We start from the raw sequence: 20,635 nt of genomic DNA, 5'->3' as shown, positions 1-20,635 counted from the left end.
AACAGATAGATAGAGAGAGAGAGAGAGAGAGAGAGAGAGAGAGAGAGAGAGAGAGAGAGAGAGTAAGCGTGCTCGCTCGCTAAAGAGAGACAGCGTGCGCGCGAGAGAGATAGAGAGAGAGAGAGAGAGAGAGAGAAAGCGCGCGAACGAGAGAGAATGTTTGTTTCTTTCACACCGTCTGCCAATCCATGCAGATGTCGGCGATGGCGTTTCAGCTTGAACTGGAGCTACCGGTATCGGCTCATGGCTGCCGAGGTTGTTGCCGGGGCAGCCGAGCATGCGGGCGGTCCTTGCGCAGCTACTTGCGCTTCATCGCATCGCTGCAGACGGCGGCCATGGTTGCATGGTGCAGGACTCTCTCTAAAAAAAGTACATGTTTTTCCGGCGTCGTCCCAAATTGTAGTATGATAAACTATAACGAGCAATATCGCCTCTCTGTTCCAGGCGGACATTTTATCACATCGTCGAGGAGACTATTATGCGACACGAAATAATCAGCAGATAGGAAAAAAATGACTGCGCACGGCTCAGCGACCTGGCTGTCCAGCATAGTCGCCTTCCTCATTTTCATCAATGGTAAGTAATGACAATTTGTTTATATAAATTATTATTATTCCCAATGAGCGGAACGGTGGTTTGAATTGCTTTTCGGGACATGGAAACTTTTCTCTCTTCCGCGTTAAATAATACTACTTACCTCGGTAGATGCAGCAGTTATTAAACTGCCTTTGGCAGCTGATTACTCATTAAGATCGTCAGTTAGTTTTAAATGAGAAAAGTAATTGCCTCTCGAACGAGCTATTAATCATGGCATAGCATGAAAGTTGCTTTTTCAAAAACATCGCAAAATAATTGCGCGGTATTCCTGCAATTAATACTGAACTAGCGCAGGGTTGACGAAAAAGAAAATAAATATGCTCTCTTTTAGAGGGAGCAATATTCAAAACCTGCTTCTAACAAGCGTCGCGGTCAAGCATCGGCAACAGCGAAAAAGCGCGATCCCATCAAAGCAAGATTATCTCGAAAGTCTATCGCGAGTCTCGCTGTTTTTATTTTCGGTTCTCATGGCAGCGCGTAGTTACACGAAAGCGGCGTCGCTCGATAAATCGGCCAGGCTAAATCAGAGCCGACTTAGGCAAATCGCCTTTTCCGCGGGCCGTTTATCAGTAAATGATACCGTGATCTAGCGCGCGAATCCATACATATTCCGTGAATTTTCGCTTTAAAAATCTCCTCAGGAGCGTGTGTGCACGCGTTTATGACGATAAATAAGCAGATTAAATTGCGTAAGCTACTTAGAGTTTATTTAATGCTCCCTCGATGCGGCCGCGAGAGCGAAATGTATTATTCTCGGTCGGCTGAGGCAACGGTTGTTGTTTCTAGTATCGTTTTCTGCGATGGTAATGGGCTGGGGTGTCATAATTCTAAATGACTATTGCTCGATCCTTCTCGAGAAGAGAATGAGAAAGCAAGTTTTCTCTCGCAATTGATCGATCTCTCACGGACGCTGCAGCGCGTGATTTTTCCAAACAAAAAATGGCATTGAGCTATTTAGGCCATAATTGCGGATATCGATGAAGTCAAACCAATCAATCAAAAAATATTTTCCACACTTCTCGCGCTCTGAGGAACAAACTGATTAAAAGCTCGCCGCGACGGTCGACCACGGATAAGATTTGCCAATCAGACAATGCTACTTAGTTTCCCCATCGCAGTCGAGAGAAAGAGACATTTTCTTTTTTGCCCTCGCGCAGGAATAACCCTCATTATCCAGTTCACCTCACCGCCGACGCGCTTTAACGACGCTCATTTTCAATTTCATCGATTGCCATTTTAAAAAGTAGCGGCGGCGGTGGAGGCGCGCGCCTTTATCATCGTCGAATTGTCGACGACTCGACTCGGAACACTTTTCCCTCTCGAGAGATCGAAGGCGGACTCGATAAAAAAGTAGTAGTAGTCGTCCTCCTCCTCCTCCTCGTCGTGACCTCGTTATACAGCACGGCGACGCTGCTGGCTTGTTAAGGACGCGAATTTATTCCAATGCAAATTAAGAGGGAGAGAGCCTTTGCGATACGCGGCCAAACGACGATCGTCATAAGCGATCGCGTGAAATTCTGGCCTGTGGCTGGGATCGTAAATTATTTACAACTCGACGATGCCCTTTGGCTGCTTTTTTCTCCTCGCTCTTCTTCGATTGACTCGCTGTTGTGTTTTTATGATGAGAGCTTTTCGCGCGCGCGCACCTTTTAAGGCTGATGGAGGCATTTGACTTTCCGCGCGAGCGCCAACGAGTGTAGCGTGGCAGCCTTTTACGAAGGGCTGTAAAACCAGCGCAATGGGAATTCAAATGACATTTATCTAACTTTTATTTGCGCGACGCGTTAACCTTGGCGCGAGGTGGTGTATAATTTTCGAAAAAGGTTTTATCGCGCCGAAATTATGGGGTGTAAACAAACATTTATGACGGGAAGAGAAAGAAGAGAGAGAGAGAGAGAGAGAGAGAGAGAGAGAGAGAGAGAGAGAGAGAGTGATAGAGAGAGTGGAATAGTTAATGTTTATTGGATTATTTACGGGGCTTTGAGAGCCGTAAAAGCGTCGCTTCATCGGCGCATATCGCTAGCGACGAGTGCAGCAATACTTAATCGTTTGATGGTTAGTCAGTGTCGACTCGTCGAGAGTTTTTGTCGCTTCCCTATCGGGAGAGCGGAGGATGTCCGCCGAGAAAGATCTCGAATGACGCTGGAACAAATGTAGCTCATCTGAAATGCGATAGAAGTGCTCGCCAGCTTCCCGGAAATTTCGCTCGCTCAACAAAGCGTTCGCCATCGATCAGTCGGCCAAAATTCCAATACTTCAGCAGCGACAAAGGCTTACCTACCTGGATCAACTGCTGCAGCGAAGTAAAAAGTGAAGAACCCTTGTCGCGAAATTCCCCAGATTTTCTCTCTCGCACGTATGCTCTCCTGTTGTAAAAAAATGTTCGCAATCCTTCGATCTTAAGCCGTTGCCTATTTTTCATCCGGCGACGCACAGGGACGGCTGCATAAAAGCTCGAAATACTCGCCTCGCGTCCCGATTCTGGGTCAACGTCAAGCGGCTAATCCCGAGCGCGCTGCATGTCACGCCAATCGAAGACACGAGCGTGCACATGGTGGCCCGTGTCGTGTGCTACCTACACGTAAAATGCGGGAGCTTTCGCGCATGATTTCCTCTGCATATTCATGTGCACGAGATGCGTGTGCGGATGACGTATATTAAGCTAGCAACAAAATCCGGAATAGCGTAACAAATTAGCAACAAATTAGCAACAAAATATCCAATAGTTTAGAAGTGCGAGTCGTGACCTTGATCTGCTAGCTTAATATACGTGTGCGGATGGATGGTTGACTGCGGCTGCGGCTGCGTTTGTTAATTGATCTGTTATTCGCTGGATTGCAGAAACGCGTAATGCATTCGGCCGCACGCATGCGTGTGCTAAAGCTGAAGCTTTGTTGTTTTTTCAGCTTTTTTTATAGGTCCGGTTAAAATGGTCTTTGATGTAGGTATATTTTTGAATGTTCGGTTTATTTTCCAAAACTTTTTTGAATTCCGTTGCTTTTTTCTTTGAATTTTTCCCTCGCGATGTAAAATTTTATTGGTTTTTCGGAGGATAATAAAAATAAAAAGCGTAACATAGAGCGATAACGCGTATGCCGCTCTACACAGAGATGAAATAATTATTCGATCTCGTCTGATTAAACAAAGATAATGATAGTTTTTAACATCAATCAGGCAGCCTCCCCACATGACTCCGGGTCCGGGGAAAAAAGCGAATTCAAACTCGCGTCTCGATCACAGCAAAGGCGAACGTAAAAAAGCAGATTTCTGGCTGGCAATCGGGAAATTCCAATCCCCCGAAGCCTAGAGCAGCGCTCGGTGATAAATTAGACCGTCGAATAAAAGGCGCCGTAATCACGCGGGGAAAGAGTCATCGAGCGTTCCAAAGAGGAGAGAGCGAGAGCGAAGCCACGGCCGCCAGCGCCCTGTAGACTTCATTGAAAATTGCGCGAGACGGCCAAGGCACATATACATATATCTTTATTAGAAAGCTCGGCGATCGCATTGTTGGAGGGCTGCATTGTGTGGGCGCGACCAATCTCGGCTGCCGCCGCATTATCAAAGATTCCCGCTAGTCGGAGTTAAGGTAGACCTACAAAGACGTACACCCAAGCTTCGAGTGAGCAGCGACGCGATACCGGAGAGGCCGTTCTATAAGGGCTGCTGCTGTTATCAGATATGCAGGTGTACGCGGACGATTATTCCGCCGATGCTGGCGGTACTCGCGCTGATTCCGCGGATGATTGTTCGACGGGGAGGAGTCTAGACAATGGACTTGAGAGATGTTGCTGGAAGATGCGTTCTTGCTCCTGCGTAGTTCACTAGTTGTGTCGAGAGGAAGTTTGCTCTGATTAATCAGCGTGGTACGGGTATGCAGTGATTGGCAGAAGGAAAATGATGATTAAAGTGCTGACGCTTGGGAGGGAATCGCGCTATGTCACATTTAGTTTGAAAAAAGTCCCAGCGAGAATACAACGATCGACTGATCCTCCTCTTTTACGAATATAAGTAGGCCATGAGAATTACGCAGAGTGGCATGAAAAATAAATAATGATCATTACGACAGAGAAACTCTCGAGCCTGAAAAATCCTCGTAAACACAGTTATTATAGTCGATAATCGAGTATCTTTGCACGGTAAACTGTAAGCTTGCTCCGATGCATCGAAATTAATAAACATCGAGGATTCTGATTCATGCAAATGCCTGCTTTTTAAAGCGTTCCATTAATCCGACATTTTGATTGAAAAAGCCTCGCCGGGCTGTCCTGAAAAATAAAGCCATCAGATATATAATATAATCTAATCTCTTTTGACCGCGCTTTTTCCATCCCTCCCGTCCATCCTCTCTTTGCCCCCTCTTTGGCCCTCTCCCGCTCGTAACGCGCATGGCTCTGCCTATAGAGGCTTTTCATTAGCATCTAAATGACGTCGGCGTGACCAGGTATCGAATTATTGCGCGAACGAGCGAATTTACGTTGAGTATAAAGTTTGGTTTACTTAGGCAGGATCACGAGTGTTATTCGTGTGTCATAAGCCGCAGAAAAAAGTAAAGCGCAACATCGTTACGTGTGCTCTTATGCGGTCATAGGTGGACAAAACGATGGAGCTTAAGCCATGATTGTTAGAGTGGGTACAGCAAACGGCTCTCTCGCTGAATTAGATCGTGCGTTGCTTTGTAAAATTGGGTCGAATGCTCGCGCGGTAATCCAATGTGTGGTCGCAGGCGTTTAGCGCAGAAAAACTTTTTAAATGTATCTCCGAGTTTTTCGTGCCAACGCGAGATTTTGTTTCTTTTTATTTCTGGTTTGACCCGTCCATTGTTTCTGTCTGCATTCAATGGTCGCAAACGCTGACAACTCTATTAAGGGGATGTCGACGCAAAAGCTTTGCAAATCCGCCACGGGGTATTTTGTATTCCCAAACTTCTAGAAAAACAAAAAGTCCGATCGAATTTTTATTTCGGTAGAACGATTCATTAAACTTAACACTACGGCGCTACAGACTCGGTTTTTCATTTGCAAACTTATTCAAAAAGTTTTATGTAATAGAAAAACAGTGTTTTTTGGGACGACATCCCCTTAAACGCGTATGCTGATTATAATATTCGCTATTTGTTCGGGTTCGTGCAAACTTTAGCAGTGCGTAAGAAATTTCATAAGGAAAGTCCTGCCACTCATCTAAATCTCAGGGAGAAAAAGCTCCGTAGAGAAAAACCGAAATCTTTCCCACGCGGCCCTTATTTATTGCAAGAAAAATTCAGCGACAGCAAGGTGCGCGTGCGCGCGTCGTAAAAAGTGCATAATTTTTTTAGAAGCTGCCTGTACGTCGCGTCAGCCTCGCATCTCCCACGAGACGAGCTTTAATCTCTCTCCTCGTAATAAATAGTCCAAAAGCTCGCGGCGCTACTGTACCTCTTCCTCCTCCTCCTTCTCACTCTCTCTCTCCCGCGGAGGCTGCGCTGACCCGCCTTCGCGTCATCGCAGCTGCGGCTGCTGCTGTGACTCTATTTTCACGAGAAATTATTGAATTTATCAAGCAAAATAAACTCAATCGATTTTAGAGTAAAAATATCAGTATTTATTATATCAAAAGGAATACAAGTTGTAGGAAAAATGTTGGCGCAGAGCAGACTCGAGAGACAGAGGTCTTTCCTCGTCGAGTGCTAGGACTGAACTGAGGGCTACAGTCCGTAGAGGGCTGCACATGCAGAGGACTGCAGCTTAGATGCATATTTCGCCTGCATATAAAAAAAGGTCCGGAAGCATTTTATTGCACATCTGGACACATCCTAATCCGCGGACCGGGGACGGCGCGTCTCGAAACGGTCAGCGGGCGAAAGGTTTATTACATTACCTAGGTGTGGGGTTTTTCCCTTAATAGCAAAATGCTTAAAATATAAAGCCGTGCTCGTGCACGTATTTCTCAACAGAAATGCATTTTTCATTCTTCGGAACTTGCAACGGCTGCGGATTTGCGTGGTCGTGTTTTTTCCTCTCTTCCTCTCTCTCCCGCTCCCGGGGGCCATGCATGCAAGGGTCGATTATCGAAATGCGGCTGGTTTAATGATATGAGTCGGATCGATTCGACCCGGTTTCGGCGCGCCGCAACAGAAGAGACTACATGTGCGCATATATATGTGTATGTGTGAGTGTAGCGGAAAGGAGAACGCTCGAGGAATCTGATGTGCGTAAAATATGACGATTGTTTTTAGCTTGTACACCACGGCTGTTTACCAGCTTCTCGAATCGTATTAAATTACCGGGGGGAGCTAGGTCGTGCTCTGCTGCTGGCTTATTGCTTTTATTGATTCATCCGTTTTATTCTCGGTTCGAGGCGCCTTGCTTGTATCCGTTCCTGATGCGGAGGAAAATTTTCTTCGGGCTGAAATCTGGCTGGGTTATCTTCGTTTGGAAATTCAAAACCATGCGCGTACGCATGAAAAGTCGTGCTTGTATCGACTAAAGGACATTATCCTATATAGTCGACTCGGCTTATCAAGAAAATTCTTCATCAAAGTTGCGTTTCCAGGAAGAATTTTCCCTGGCCGTTGTAAAGCCAAGCAAGTTTTTAGTATAAACTCAAGAGAAAAGTTTATACATAGAGAACGCGCATGGAATTACGTTCGGGGAGCACAAGTATAATGCGGATTTTTATAATGTTCATAAAAAGTTGAAACGTCGGTATATTTATTTTACCGCAGATTAAAGCACTGGAATTATATTTCATAATGCATTCTAAAAAATTACTTTTTTATTAACAAAAATCTCGTACAACTCTTCTACGCGAATTGCACTCGCTCAGTTTTCGTTTAGAGCGTCGCGTGCATTACCTTTTTCAGCTGTTCACCATTCGACAATTCTTCACGAGAGGAGCATGAAACCCTCGGTGAAGTAATCAATGAGCGCGAGCAGTCAACGGCATCGCATTTTTTCTTTGGCTAACTACAGGCTAGAGCTCTTTAACGAAATTCTCGAGCAATATAACGCAGACTTATAAAAGACGCAAAGGGTCGAGGAGAGAGAAAGAGAGAGCGTCGTGTCCGTGTCTGGTTCTCGACCTAACGACCCTTCAGCTCCTGGCGGAGATCGTGCCAAACGAGCAAAATCAGCTGCATTTCTAATTAACAACTGACGCGCGCGCGCGCGCGCGTGGATGAACGAAAAAGCTTTGAGCTAGACGACGACACGGTGCAAAGGAACGAGAAAGCTCCGCCCGAGGACTAAAGATTCCTCTCGCTGCTGAAGCCTCCAGTATGCTCGGCCGAGTCGCAACAGCAGCAGCAGCAGCGCGCGATAATTATAAACGACGCCCGAAACGTCGATGTAACCTAGGGCGCCTTGTTTGCTGGTTACTGCTCTCAGTCATGTCTTCTGGCTGGGGTAGTTGTGTATTATGTATGGATAGAGCTTGGCGGACGGGTTGCGCAAGCTGCGCTTTTCATTAGGGGAGCAAGGGAAAAAAGTCCGCAGTTTAACTCGACGTAGCTTGTCCAAAATTTGAATTTGCATGAGTTACCAGATTCAGATTATTCGGCTATCTTCGTGCAACCATGCGTTCTCGATTGATTCCTGCGTAATTTTAACAGCTCCTCTTCTCGTGATTAAATTGCGAATGCTGATGGGCTTATTGCTCTGTTATTTTCAGCGCATTTTCAAACGTGAACATAGCGTTTTAATCAAAATATTTCGACGCAATTATAAAAAAAGTTCTGCTTGTGTCAAAAATTCAGATTAATTTCATTCGGGAGAATACGCGCCGGCGCACAAAGTTACACAAGATTTAATTCGTAAGAATACGTCGTTAACCTACACAAATGGGTGTGTGCGCCTGATGTGCGCAGATAGTGGATCGGTGCGTGCGAGTCCGGCTTTTTATACAGAAGATCGAATGAACGCTACGTGACGAATGTGCCCCGTTACGCAGACTCTTTCACGAAAAAGAGCGCAGCAAAAAAATTGAAAAAAGCCCGGAGGGGCATGATAAATCAAGCTCTCCTCGCTAAAAGCTTAAACAACGTTTCGCGCGCAGTTGTTCGAGCTATTTTATTCAGCGACCCTACATCTTCCCATTATACCGACCCGTTATACCGACTCTCTCTCTCCCTATTTGTCTTTCTCTCTTTCGAAATTCGAAAAAAGCGCAACCATCGATCGACCCACGGCCCCTCTTGATGCAATATGCTGGTGCAGTACGCGTTTTTTTGATTTAGAACGCGTGTTTTTCGTGAAAAAAAAAAACGCGGAAACGAAAAAAAAGGCTGCGTACGTGCACGTGAATTCCGAGAACTGGGGAGTATGACGAAAGCAGCTTTTCATGAATATTATATGCTGCAGCCGCCCTCGTCGTGTGTTTGCGCGCGTTGCAGCAGTAGCAAGGGTATGAATGGCGTGTTTTTTCACGAAAGGGTCTCTCTTGCTCCCACGAGGTGGATTTCTGGTGATTTTTCTTCGTCGTAAATGTCAGGAGCTTTTTAACGTTGCCTTTGGCTCCTCATGGGCTCTGACTGTTGGGGGAATAGGAGATGTGCTCTTGTCGCTATGAAGGGAAAGATAAAATATGAAATATGATCCTGATTACGTGTCTGATCGTTTTAAATTTTCGAGCGTAGCACAAAGCTACTTTTTGGAAAAATAGCGACTCTCATAAGAATGCCCCACTTTGATAAAGCGAAGGGGACTTTTCTTTACAGCATCCTCGATAAATGACGGTGTTCTAATTTGGAAAATGGGACGTTTAATGTGATGATGAAACATTTGAATTTCGTATACTGTGCACGATTATTTTACGAAAAAATTTGTTTTTCATTAAATCTTTTTAAAACACAGCTGACGTGCATAATGCTGCAGTAGAATCTTTGCAAGGATACGCAGCCCTCCCGGCAACGATGTCCTCGCACAAAGAACTCACGGTCACTTCTAATTGTCCGGCGCAACAATGCGCGCCGCATGAGTGCTCGAGACCCCCCTGCAGTCGACACATCAAACGCAATCCCATCAAACGAGCCATTAACCACGCATCCCTGTCTCTTACGAGTGGCACGACGAAGAAACGCCGGAACGTAGCATCAGCGGCAGCCGCAGTCGAGTGCGCGTATCTTGCGTGAGAGCAGCACACAAGGGTGATTCTCGTCTTTCTCTTTAATTCTCTCTAGTTTTTCCCGCGACACGTCTCTAAAAGTCTCTATTTTCAGTTTGTCTCTCCGCTTAACGTGCAGCAACTCGACGTGCTCAGCGGCGTCTTTGTGACTCGCAGCTACTGTCTGGGGCGGCATTTTTCACGTCTGCTGTGCTCTCTTTCTCTCCGGCGCGGCGTATATAATTACGTTTGCAGTTGAGTATCTTTAATTAATTTCGCGCCTTGGGTCGTGTGCCATTGTCGGCGAGATTGCGGTAATTATCTCGAGGAGTGCTCCGTACGCGATAGCAGTGATTGTTATTAGTAAGTGGGATTATTGCGGGGGAAGAGTTATTTTTAGCTGTTTCGAATTAGAGAAGCGTATCGCATTCGCAGTGGTGTCGATGAGCGATTCGAATTACAGTATATGAGTGTACGTCACAATTGGCTAGATAGCCGTTTGAAAATTTATGTCGTATCAGCGTGACTCCGTATTTTCCGGGGTTGTTAGGGATGGCATGCTACCGTGACGCTTGACAAATGCGACGACACTTTTACTCGCGTTTCTAGCTGCTATATCCACAAGAAAGTGAGCACGGTATACACACAGACTAAATTCATTAATTAGCAAGCCCCCGATTCAAGCTTACAGCGTCACGATATAAGCGGCTACGATTGATGTTGACGTAACGGGTGTCGCGTGCATGAGGCATTACTGCGGGCTCAATCGAGGAATTATTTAGTCGGATTTCAAAGCGCTTTGATGACGGCGCACGTAATTTTCCCGGTCAAAGGTGTAGCGCCGCCACTTTCGATTGATTTGAGCTCGCGACACGCTTCGGCTCGCGATCGCACCGTATAAATTATTGAACGCATGCTTCGAATGTCGATATGGATTCCGGTTAATCATTATTTCAAAGCACTTTTGAGTAAGTAGTAAGGGCCCTTTTCGGTCAGACGTGGCGTAATCCGAAGACGTATATATAGCGAGAAACGATAGAGGACCGAATACACTGCAAGACTGTTCAGGTTGAAAATCACCAGATTACAATGACGAGCCGCGGCCGCGCAGCTGAATAATCAATCCACTTATTTTTTCAGACACTCGAGCGATCGAAGTAAACTCCCAGCCCGGATTAAAACTAAAAGCCCGAAATTACCGTAGCATATTTTTTCCTCCCATCGCACGTCATTCCGGCGCTGGCTAAGCGTATTTGCGCGTCGGCTCTCTCCAAAACCAATAAATTTCCATCAAACTAATCCTCCTATGCCTATTCACTGGTTAATCACTATCCGGCGCGCGTGCGAGCGTTTTTCTCTCCTCTTCCTCCTCTCCTCCCCCTTCCGCAATAAACATCGAGCTAATAAATCAAACTTCAGCTCAAACAAAAGCATAATTAGTCGACTCATTCCCTTTCGATTAATCGCACGACGCGCGGCCCTTGCGCTCTACATGTACTCTATAGCAGTGGCATCGGCGAGTCGAAGAGAGAAAGAAGCGCGTCGGCGCACGAAACAAACGATCGACGGGGCTTTCATTGCCGCTCGCGCGAATCCAGACAAAAGGCTTTCTCTCTCTTTTCTCGCGTTCTCTGCGCCCCCGTTCTCATAAATCGCAATGGAGCCGAAAAAGCAAGGAGATGCGTGTGCACGGAGTGGTGTATCGCGTACGTAGGCGGAGAGGCGATATTGGCCCGACAAAGTCGGCGGAAGCAATGCAGTCTCGTGTTGAGCAAACACCGGGGATGAGTTACGAAGGGTTCGCGCGCGCTCGTGGATATGAGACGCGAGCGGGAGAACACTCGGGTTTACCAAACGCTCTGGAGTAAATATTTTGTTTACTGGCTGCTCCGACGAGTTGGCGGTTTGATGAATTCGGCTGACATTCGATTTCGTTACCGATGTGCTCAGTTTTGATTATCGATTGGAACGTTCCAAGACACAATAAAAATCATCTCACCTCTCCGCCCACAGTAGCTCTGCAGCAGCAGCAGCTGAAAGTCAAACCCGCGGGGCCAAGTTCGGATTCGGCCTTGTGTACCGTAGGAGGTCGCTCGGTCGCTGCTTGCTTGGCGGTGCTCCCGGCTGCGCGTTCTCTACTCTCTCTTCTTGACCTCGTCGCGCGCCCGAGATCTCGTCTAGGCGATAAGGTCGAAGCGTGTTCGGCTGCTGGCTCTTCCTGCTGTGCCGCTTATTAGCCTGCGGCTGACTATTATTAGCCCCGGCTTTTTCGGATTTGCATGTCGTCGGCAGGGGATGTCCGCAATTTGTTGGGACGTCGACAGACCGCTCGAGTGTAATGACTGGTCATTTGGTTCGTCGTTGTGGCTTCTATTGCCGTCCTAGGGACTAATGGGTTTATTACTTGGCAAACGTGAGTACTCGACGTGGCTGATGCTATTTTGGGGGTAATTTGGCTGCTTGTATCGAGAAAAGAAAAATAATTAGCGTCGATTTGTGCCGATGTACTGAGCTGTTAATTGTTTCCGTGTCGTATCATCTGGTCATACTGGTCGATACGATGGAAGTAGGTCGAAGGTATTTTCGAAATAATTATTTCTAAAATCGATGGTCCGATGCTACGTACGAGGAAATTCGACGGTGAAAAGCACTTTGAAAAATCGTTCCAATTTTCACGCCGACGATGAACAGCCGGTAATTCGATGCTCTCCAGGCTTAACAAACTCCACTCCACTCTTGTGTAAGGTCATTATTACCCGAGTCTTCCGCTAGAGTAAAAAATAATAAGGCCACGCCCCCCCCCCCCCTGGCTCATCGACAGCTCCGCGCTCAACTCATCTCGAGCGCATTGTGCCGCGGGCCTATAGATTATACGTTTCTTCAATCGCAGCGAGTCTCTGGTATTCCGCGCGCTGTTTATCGATCCATCCGAGCGTGTGTGCGAATATCTCTCTTTCTGCCGGTTCTGCGTATTTTGTTGCCTCGCATATCCTCTATATATAGTTACGCAAGCCGCGGGAGCTTCTTATCGCTATTCCTCGGAGAAAAATTGGTTGGGAGTTGAATGCCTAATAGGACGTGGGATTCGTATGAATTTTACAGCACCGCAGTGCAGGGAAGAGATTATTGGCCTTGTTTCGCCGTTCTGCTTCATCTTCTTCGTATTATTTTTTTAACAGGCGGAGGCGCGAATTTCCGAAGGAGATTGCCGCTGGCCCGAACGCTCGATGGAATGATAATGATTTTCCTCGCGATTTCGTGCCTCGAATCCGCAAAATTATTCAAATTTCAGCGTTGCTCCGACTATCTCTCTACGTAATTTTTTGAACTGAGATCATGGCCTAAATATCGAAAGTTTAGGCGGGGCACGTTACATTAGTCGGGTGGGATGTCTATCCGCATATTGGGTCATGTACGAATTGTATTCTCACTTTAAGCTGCTGATATCTCTATTAACATTCGAAACTTTGATGTGAAATAATCGATCCCTCCTGGCCGAGCAACTGCGGTAAACTGCTTCATTACACGCCAGATGTTACTCATAATATCAATTTATTTCCAATCGTATACTCGACCTACTAAAAGCAGAGCAAATTACAGTCATGAACGCTTAGATAATTGTAAATTACGCAACGAAAGCAATATCGGCACACAAGTTCGAGCAGTCACTTTGTGACTTGATAACTTTGCTGCTGTACTACTAAGGCGTTTCATGCATTACCATAATTCTATTGGACTCGCGAGCTTTAAAGCTATTTCCACTAGTTATCGACGGCGGTGTGTACTATCCTCCGTGTACAGCTCCAGTAAAATTCTCGCGCGTGTCCAGTACAATTCAATTCTGTCGCATCCTCGGCAAAATAAATAACAAAGCGTCGTTGTCCCGAGGAAATCCCGTGGCTTATCCCAACTCCTGGTAGTAGAACAGCTAGTTGCCACTTCATTAGTTCCGTGACAGCTACACCGTCTCGTCTTCTTTCTTCTTCGAATTTGCATTTCGAGGACCGCTCTCTCTCTCTCTCTCTCTCTCTCTCTCTCTCTCTCTCTCTCTCTCTCCCACGGATAAACTTGATCGAGTGTCGGCCCTAAGCAGAATTCGAAATCCGAAAGCCAGTCGGCCATCCGCTCGCTCGTACATGTCGGGCACGTAGAAATTTCGTGCCTTCCCGTTTCCTTATCGCGCCCCGCCTTTGTCCTTTCGACCCTATTGTCGCAGCAGCAGCACTGGAACAGCTCTACATACAGTCTCGGGCTCGATCGGATTCGTAGCCCGGTATTATATTATTTCTTCCGGACTTGTTTCTCTTTCCCGTCCTCTCTCTGGACTAAGGCGATCGACTCGGTTGCGCGCGCTTCTTTCTTTCGGATGCTGCTGATGCTCCTCGCAAAGGGTGGATTTGGTGTCGGTCTATTTGTTTGCGATGGGTTCTATATCCAGAAACGTGGAGAGAGCATGTGGGGGTTCGGAAGTCGGCATTTGAATACTGGTGTACTTCTTTCCTTTTTTTCGAAGCTGGAACTGCAATATGAAGCTTTTGATGGGATTATGGAAGGTTTGTAATATCGTTGGAATTTAGTGTTTAATAAAAGCACGCGAGGTTTCCGATAAATTGTAGGAGATGTAGATAACAGTTGACTGATGGCTCATTTATTTAGCATGGCAGTAGTAGACATTTATTCAACACAGTAAAATTAATAAATTTTAATAAATTAATGGAGTAAAATGTCAGTAAGAGAGTAATTGGGCTACTCAATTTAACGATATTTTACTTTATTCATTCAATATAGCTGATACGATAAATTTAATCGATTGCATATTACATTAATTGTAGTTAATTTTAATCATTCAAATTAATATTCCGAAATGTTACAATCGGTTACAGTACATTTTTGAAAATTCCAATAAAAATATATAATATCCGATTCTCACGTACGTAAATCCCTATATCAAAACTGACTGTCAGGTTTGATAAGCCAACTTGGCCTTTTTCCGTATACGGCTCTCTGCAGCAGTAGAGCAGCATATATAGCAGCACGGCAGGAGTAGCCAACTCGTATAACAACGGCGAAAAATGCAAAGATGAAGAGGTCAAGTGTCAGAGTAACTCGCCGACAAAGAAAGAGCCGACTTCTTTTTCTCTTGGATTTTTTTCTAGCAGCTGCTTCTCGTTTCCGTCCATGTGACAACATTTAGCACGCGGGTCGAGAGGGAATTCCAGCGTTGGCCAGCGCAAACGATGCATTAAATGCAATTTTCTTTCGGCGCAGATGCGAATTTCTCGAGGATCACCAGCACTGCCAGAGCGAGCTGCCCCCACCGCCGTCTCTCCCTTTTTCCATCGCGTCACCATTCTTTTTCCCACCTCGCACGTGGGGCTTGTTTTCCCCTGTGGATTTTTGCCGCTACCGCTCTTTCATCTACCCTCACACGTCCGCATTATATTTCACGCTAGGACCATGCGCCGGTAATTTTTGCCGTCTCGTGAGCCTGAAATTCGTTTGTATTACGTGGAAGTGTCGCGGTTTTTCCTCTGCCGTTGCGTATCATCAAATGCGGCTTAGCGAAGGAGGCCAGGTTTGAACGTGATTGCGTGAATTTTTTCGTGGACGCGGTGAGATTTTGTTGGTATTCTGTTATCATATTGGTTCGAAACAAGAAGATATACGCGTTGATTAATTGAAGCGAAATAAATCTGCGAAAGTTCAACTCCCAAAAATAAAACTAATGTGACAATTTTGTTTGGAACTTCTTTCTTTAGACAACGTTTCCCAGAATCAATTCGCGTACCCAGTAACGAAGCGAATCGATAATCCGTTCCCGATAGAAAATTACGACCGACAAGATTGCAGCCCCGTGCGAGTTTCGCGCGAAATCACGAAAGCCGCCCTTAGCGCGCGTAATGCCCCGTCAACGCCGCCGCGAGCTCGCACCATCTTGCGACATTGTTAACACATTAACGGACATTCACCCGCCGCCCGCCTTCCCCTCCCCAGCCACCCTTTCATTAACTCGTCTGTACACGAGCTCTCTACCAGCTCGCCTTGATAGCCGCTTAACCTAGACTCCACCGGAGATTATGTGAGACTACGATAATCTTACGCTGTAGACAGCGCGCGCACGACGCGAGTTTCCTTCTGGTGTGCCCTATTAAGGCTGATAATCAATAACTAAAGTAGGTAAGCTATGCGGGTCCCAACTCATGCGGGTCCCAGCTCACCCCCACTCTTTGCGGCTACCAGCTCATTCCTCTCCGAGCGGCTACCAGCTCACCCAGGGTACCCCCCCCCCCCAGCCGCGTAATAAAGAGCGCGAACTCGCGTCAAAGTGTCATTTCGTGTCGAGCATCATCATGAGAGTAGATATGGGCGATATGTATCGATATTCAGAGATATCGATATTTTCTTCGCGATATATCGATGATTTTTATCGATATTTTCTCCACCGATAATATCGGAATATCGATATATTACTGTCTGTCTGTCTGTCTGTCTGTCTCTCTCTCTCTCTCTCTCTCTCTCTCTCTCTCTCTCTCTCTCTCTCTCAGCCATAGGTGAGTTGCTTGTGTCTGAGAGAGACAGAAAAACGGACGCCCGCCGCCCGGGTTTCGAAATACGAACATTATATACTATATAGTCTATGCATGTAGCATAACTGCGTAGTGCGCCAAGTTCGACAATCGACAGCACAAGTTCGACAGCAGCCAAACGAGGTGAGCCGTGCGATCAACGAGAACGAAAGTAAAATCCAAGACAAGAAAGACAAGAAAGTAAGAAACTATTTCTAAACGAAGACGACTGTGAGCTGGACATTTTCTAGTGCGTCGAGTCTAATTTAGTGCTTCCTAATACACGACTTCACCATTACGCGGAAGGCGGCTTACACGCAAGCAGGACACGGCCGACACGGGAGTACGAGACGGAGACGACGATCGCAACAAAGACGGCTGCCAGGCTGCGAAGTGCGAACTGCGTAAACAGAATTCCAAGAAATTTTAACCTTCAAAACGCAACTCAGAGCAAGCTGACCGAGGCTTCAAGAAAACTATGGATATAATAATAAGGTAAGCGATATATATGTAATCTTGATCTGCGAGAAATGTGAGTCAGCAGTCCACGTTTTAGCATGCATTAGGCAATTATTATTAGTTAGTTGTTTTACTATTTTTATGTCTACAACCAATTCAAAATTGAAATTCTTAAATTTTTTGCAGATGAATAACGCAATAATAGATGGTCTTTTAAAATATTTAGAACAACAGAAATATATTTTAATTTTATTAGAAAATCGATTATTTGATCAAAGTAATCTATATAAGCAAGATATTCTTGATATTGAATTAATATTGCAACGCAATGCAAAAACCTTACAAAATATCTTAAATACTTTGTTTGATTTTGATTCATACCACTTAGATGATACCATTTTAATTAACGGCAGCGACGTTAGTAGTGACGAGGAAGATTTTTAAAATTTTAATAATTGAATATTATAATAGGTATATCCATTACACTACTGGTTATTTATATGTTGTTTAAAAATCTTAAAAACAATATAACGTAATTTAATACTATTGTTCTTTCAGCTTATCAGTCTTATCGTTTGGTTGAGGTTGAGTCTTCTGAGTGAATCTATGATTACAATTAATCGTGTGCAGAGAGTGATCCTGTCTCCCTTACCTTTCAAACTCTTCATATTTATATTTATCTAATAGTACGCATAGTATAGTTACCCAATTACCTAATTTTATTATTTTCATATTCCTAGAAACTACATTTTTTCTTTACAATCATTTTTTTTAAATCGCAGTGAAATCTCGCTCACGAGATAGTTGACTGGATATTTTTGTATTTATAAATTAATATTCAAAGTTTCTATGTACATAATATTAAAATTGAATTTTGTTTGTTATCTAGTGTCAAAATTCAAGAGTGACGTTTGGAAGTATTTTCGAAGGATAGACCAGTCGGAGTCGGAATGCTTAGTCTGCAATACCATCATTAAATCAACTGGCAATACAACAAATTTATGTGCTCACTTACGACGGCATCATCCAAAAGTCAATGTCAAAGTTCTGACAGGAGCAATGAAAAGAAAAGCTTCTGATGAGACAGAGGTAGATGAGGAATCGCCCTGTAAAAAACTGAACCTCAAGGAAAGTGACGAAGAAACAAAAAATTCGATCTCGAGGACGCCTACAACTCCTACGACCCCTACAGTTGCAAGGCCGAAGCGGAAAAAATCTCAATTGAGGGTGGATAGTATTTTTGAACATCAGCGATCATACACAGGTAAATTATAGAATCATTTGAAAAAAAGACAGAATTGAACGTTATTTTAAAAATACAAATATATTTATAAATATTTACAGTATACATTTATTTTTAATGATTGCATTTTTTATTGACTTTCAGATGATGGTGCAAAGACTGCTGAAGCTACGAAACGACTTATTTTTATGCTGGCTAAAGATAAAATGCTGTTATCCACAGTGGAAAAAGAAGGTTTCAAAACTTTCGTTAGCTATACGGCGCCTTTTTACAAAATTCCAAATAGGAATCAAATAACCGAGAAAATGGAAGACAAGTATAAAGCACTTTCAAATAATGTGAAAGATATGTTTTCTAAACTAAATGATATAGTTTTAACAACAGATATCTGGACTGATACTGTAAATAACAGAAGCTATTTGGGTTTAACAAGCCATTTCATAGATAATGGTGCATTAAGATCGATTATGATTAGAGTAATGGAATTGGACGATCGCCATTCAGCAAATAATATACACAAATGGTTAGATGAACTTCTTGCTCTATGGAAAATCCGAAAAGAAAGCGTCGTTGTTGTAGTAGCTGATAGCGCGCGCGCGGTAAAGATTCTCAAACGTTCTCTCTCCGTAAAATCTTTGCTGCGCGATTCGTGCGCGCGTCTTTGCCGCCTAGCGCGCGCGGTAAAGATACTCGCGGTAAAAATCGCGGCGCCGCGGTCATGGAAAAGAACTGTATCATTCTCTCTCTCTCTCTCTCTCTCTCTCTCTCTCTCTCTCTCTCTCTCTCACAAGTATTTCATTACTACGTTTTATAAACTTGTAGTCCTTAAAAGGACTGATTGTAATATTTTGTTCAGGCCTCGATCAGCGTCTCGCTTCCTCAGACTCTTTAACGGGAGGCATCTTTTTCGTAGCTGTTTGCTGGCTGGCTTCGACTGTATAGCTACCTCGTGCGTTTTCACTCCTCTTCTCGCCCACTCTCATGATGATGCTCTACACGAAATGACACTTTGACGCGAGTTCGCGCTCTTTATTACGCGGCTGAGGGGAAACGAAAAAAAGAAGGGGTACGCTGGGTGAGCTGGTAGCCGCAAAGAGTGGGGGTGAGCTGGGACCCGCATGAGCTGGGACCCGCATGAGCTGGGACCCGCATGAGCTGGTACCCGCATGAGCTGGGACCCGCATGAGCTGGTACCCGCATGAGCTGGTACCCGCATAGCTTACCTACTAACTAACCAGCGTGTAAAGCCCTTTTCTCCTATCGGCTCTCACATTCGATCATCTGAATTATTTGGTTAATATCGAGCCACGAGAGCACGAGAAAAGATTCATTCCGACAAATCTTCGCTTTTCGCGATTAAACGCAGACCTCGGGCAAAAGCAAAGTAACTTCACTTGAGCGTGTCTCACCGCATCACATTTGATTAGAAAATGAAAGGCAAACTAACGAGCATCGAAAGAAAAATCCAGACCACCGCACGCGAGCCCGTGGCGCGCTTTAATCAAAAGAATATAAGGCCTATGATGCGTCTCCGGTTGAAAAAAAATAACAAAAAGATCGATTTCGCTTCATTAATTAACGCGGTAAACAAAAGCCGCTCGCGCAGCAATGTTAAAAAACTACGCGAGCGCGGAAGTGAGGCAAAAAGAGATATATGGCAGAGATAGAGCGCGAGAGCATCAAACGCTGCGCGGCCCGTATAAATAAGCAGAAACAAATATCTCTAAAAAAAAACTTTTAAGCAAAGTAAAAAGGTTAGGCGAGTTTGATATATTGCACATTATCATGCATGTTAATAAAATAACTTAACAAAATAAAATAATTTTGTATACTACTAAATTAGAGATCAAAAACCAACTGAGATCAATTAAAGAAGGCAATTTTTTTGTTTACAATAAAATGACATTTCCAAAAACAACTGAGATCAATAAAAAAAAGTCAAGTTTGTATTAATTATTTTATTTTATTCACAATACAACAAACAAAAAATCTTTGTGTTTTATTGAAGGCTAAGACAAATGATTGCTGATTTTAACTTAAGTAATATATTGATCAATTACAAACAACTCAAGATACTACGTAACTTGCCATGCCCGTTTCACTTTATTCATGGTGTTGTCTAATTGCAATGTGTAGCTTTCTGCATATTTAACTTGTGTACACAAACTTCATTGTTATTTTTATTATTATATATATAATAATAAATTTGTAATGTAGATTACTAAATGTAATTGAACAAAAAAGAATTCAATAAATCATTTTTTCCTTTTGTAAAAAAAAAATATATAGAAATTTTAGTCATGGAAATTGTATTCATTTAAAAGTAGAAAATATGCACTAACAATTACTTTTAAAATAGTATTCATGAAATTCTGCATACTTTAAAAGATTTGTAAAAAGTTAAAAACATGAACAAACTTGGTATAACGTTGTAGCGTTTAAAAAAAAATTTCGTTGTTCACCTATGAATAAAGTGAAACGGGCATGGCAAGTTACGTAGTATCTTGAGTTGTTTGTAATTGATCAATATATTACTTAAGTTAAAATCAGCAATCATTTGTCTTAGCCTTCAATAAAACACAAAGATTTTTTGTTTGTTGTATTGTGAATAAAATAAAATAATTAATACAAACTTGACTTTTTTTTATTGATCTCAGTTGTTTTTGGAAATGTCATTTTATTGTAAACAAAAAAA

The 20,635-nt window shown here is 44.0% G+C and overlaps 1 protein-coding gene across 13 annotated transcripts in view; it reads left to right on the top strand.

Annotated features, from left to right (window-relative positions):
- LOC100122319 (zwei Ig domain protein zig-8) overlaps nt 1-20,635 on the top strand; it is a 337,476-nt gene that overhangs the window by 26,696 nt on the left and 290,145 nt on the right. For 8 of the 13 annotated variants that reach the window (XM_008204077.4, XM_001605871.6, XM_016987121.3 and 5 more), the window contains exon 2: nt 445-576. In XM_008204077.4, the coding sequence (XP_008202299.1) occupies nt 513-576 (64 nt within the window). In that variant the 5' untranslated portion in view covers nt 445-512. Of the gene's footprint in view, nt 1-444; nt 577-16,041; nt 16,734-16,883; nt 17,169-17,255; nt 17,384-17,586; nt 17,962-18,084; nt 19,704-20,635 lie in introns of those variants that run through there. The other 5 variants (XM_031923809.1, XM_016987118.2, XM_031923811.2 and 2 more) reach the window with 5 other exon arrangements.

The sequence above is a fragment of the Nasonia vitripennis genome, chromosome 2, assembly GCF_009193385.2.
Source record: "Nasonia vitripennis strain AsymCx chromosome 2, Nvit_psr_1.1, whole genome shotgun sequence".
NCBI lineage: Eukaryota > Metazoa > Arthropoda > Insecta > Hymenoptera > Pteromalidae > Nasonia > Nasonia vitripennis.
Note: the sequence above shows the minus strand (reverse complement) of the source record. Positions and strands in the feature narration are given on the sequence as shown.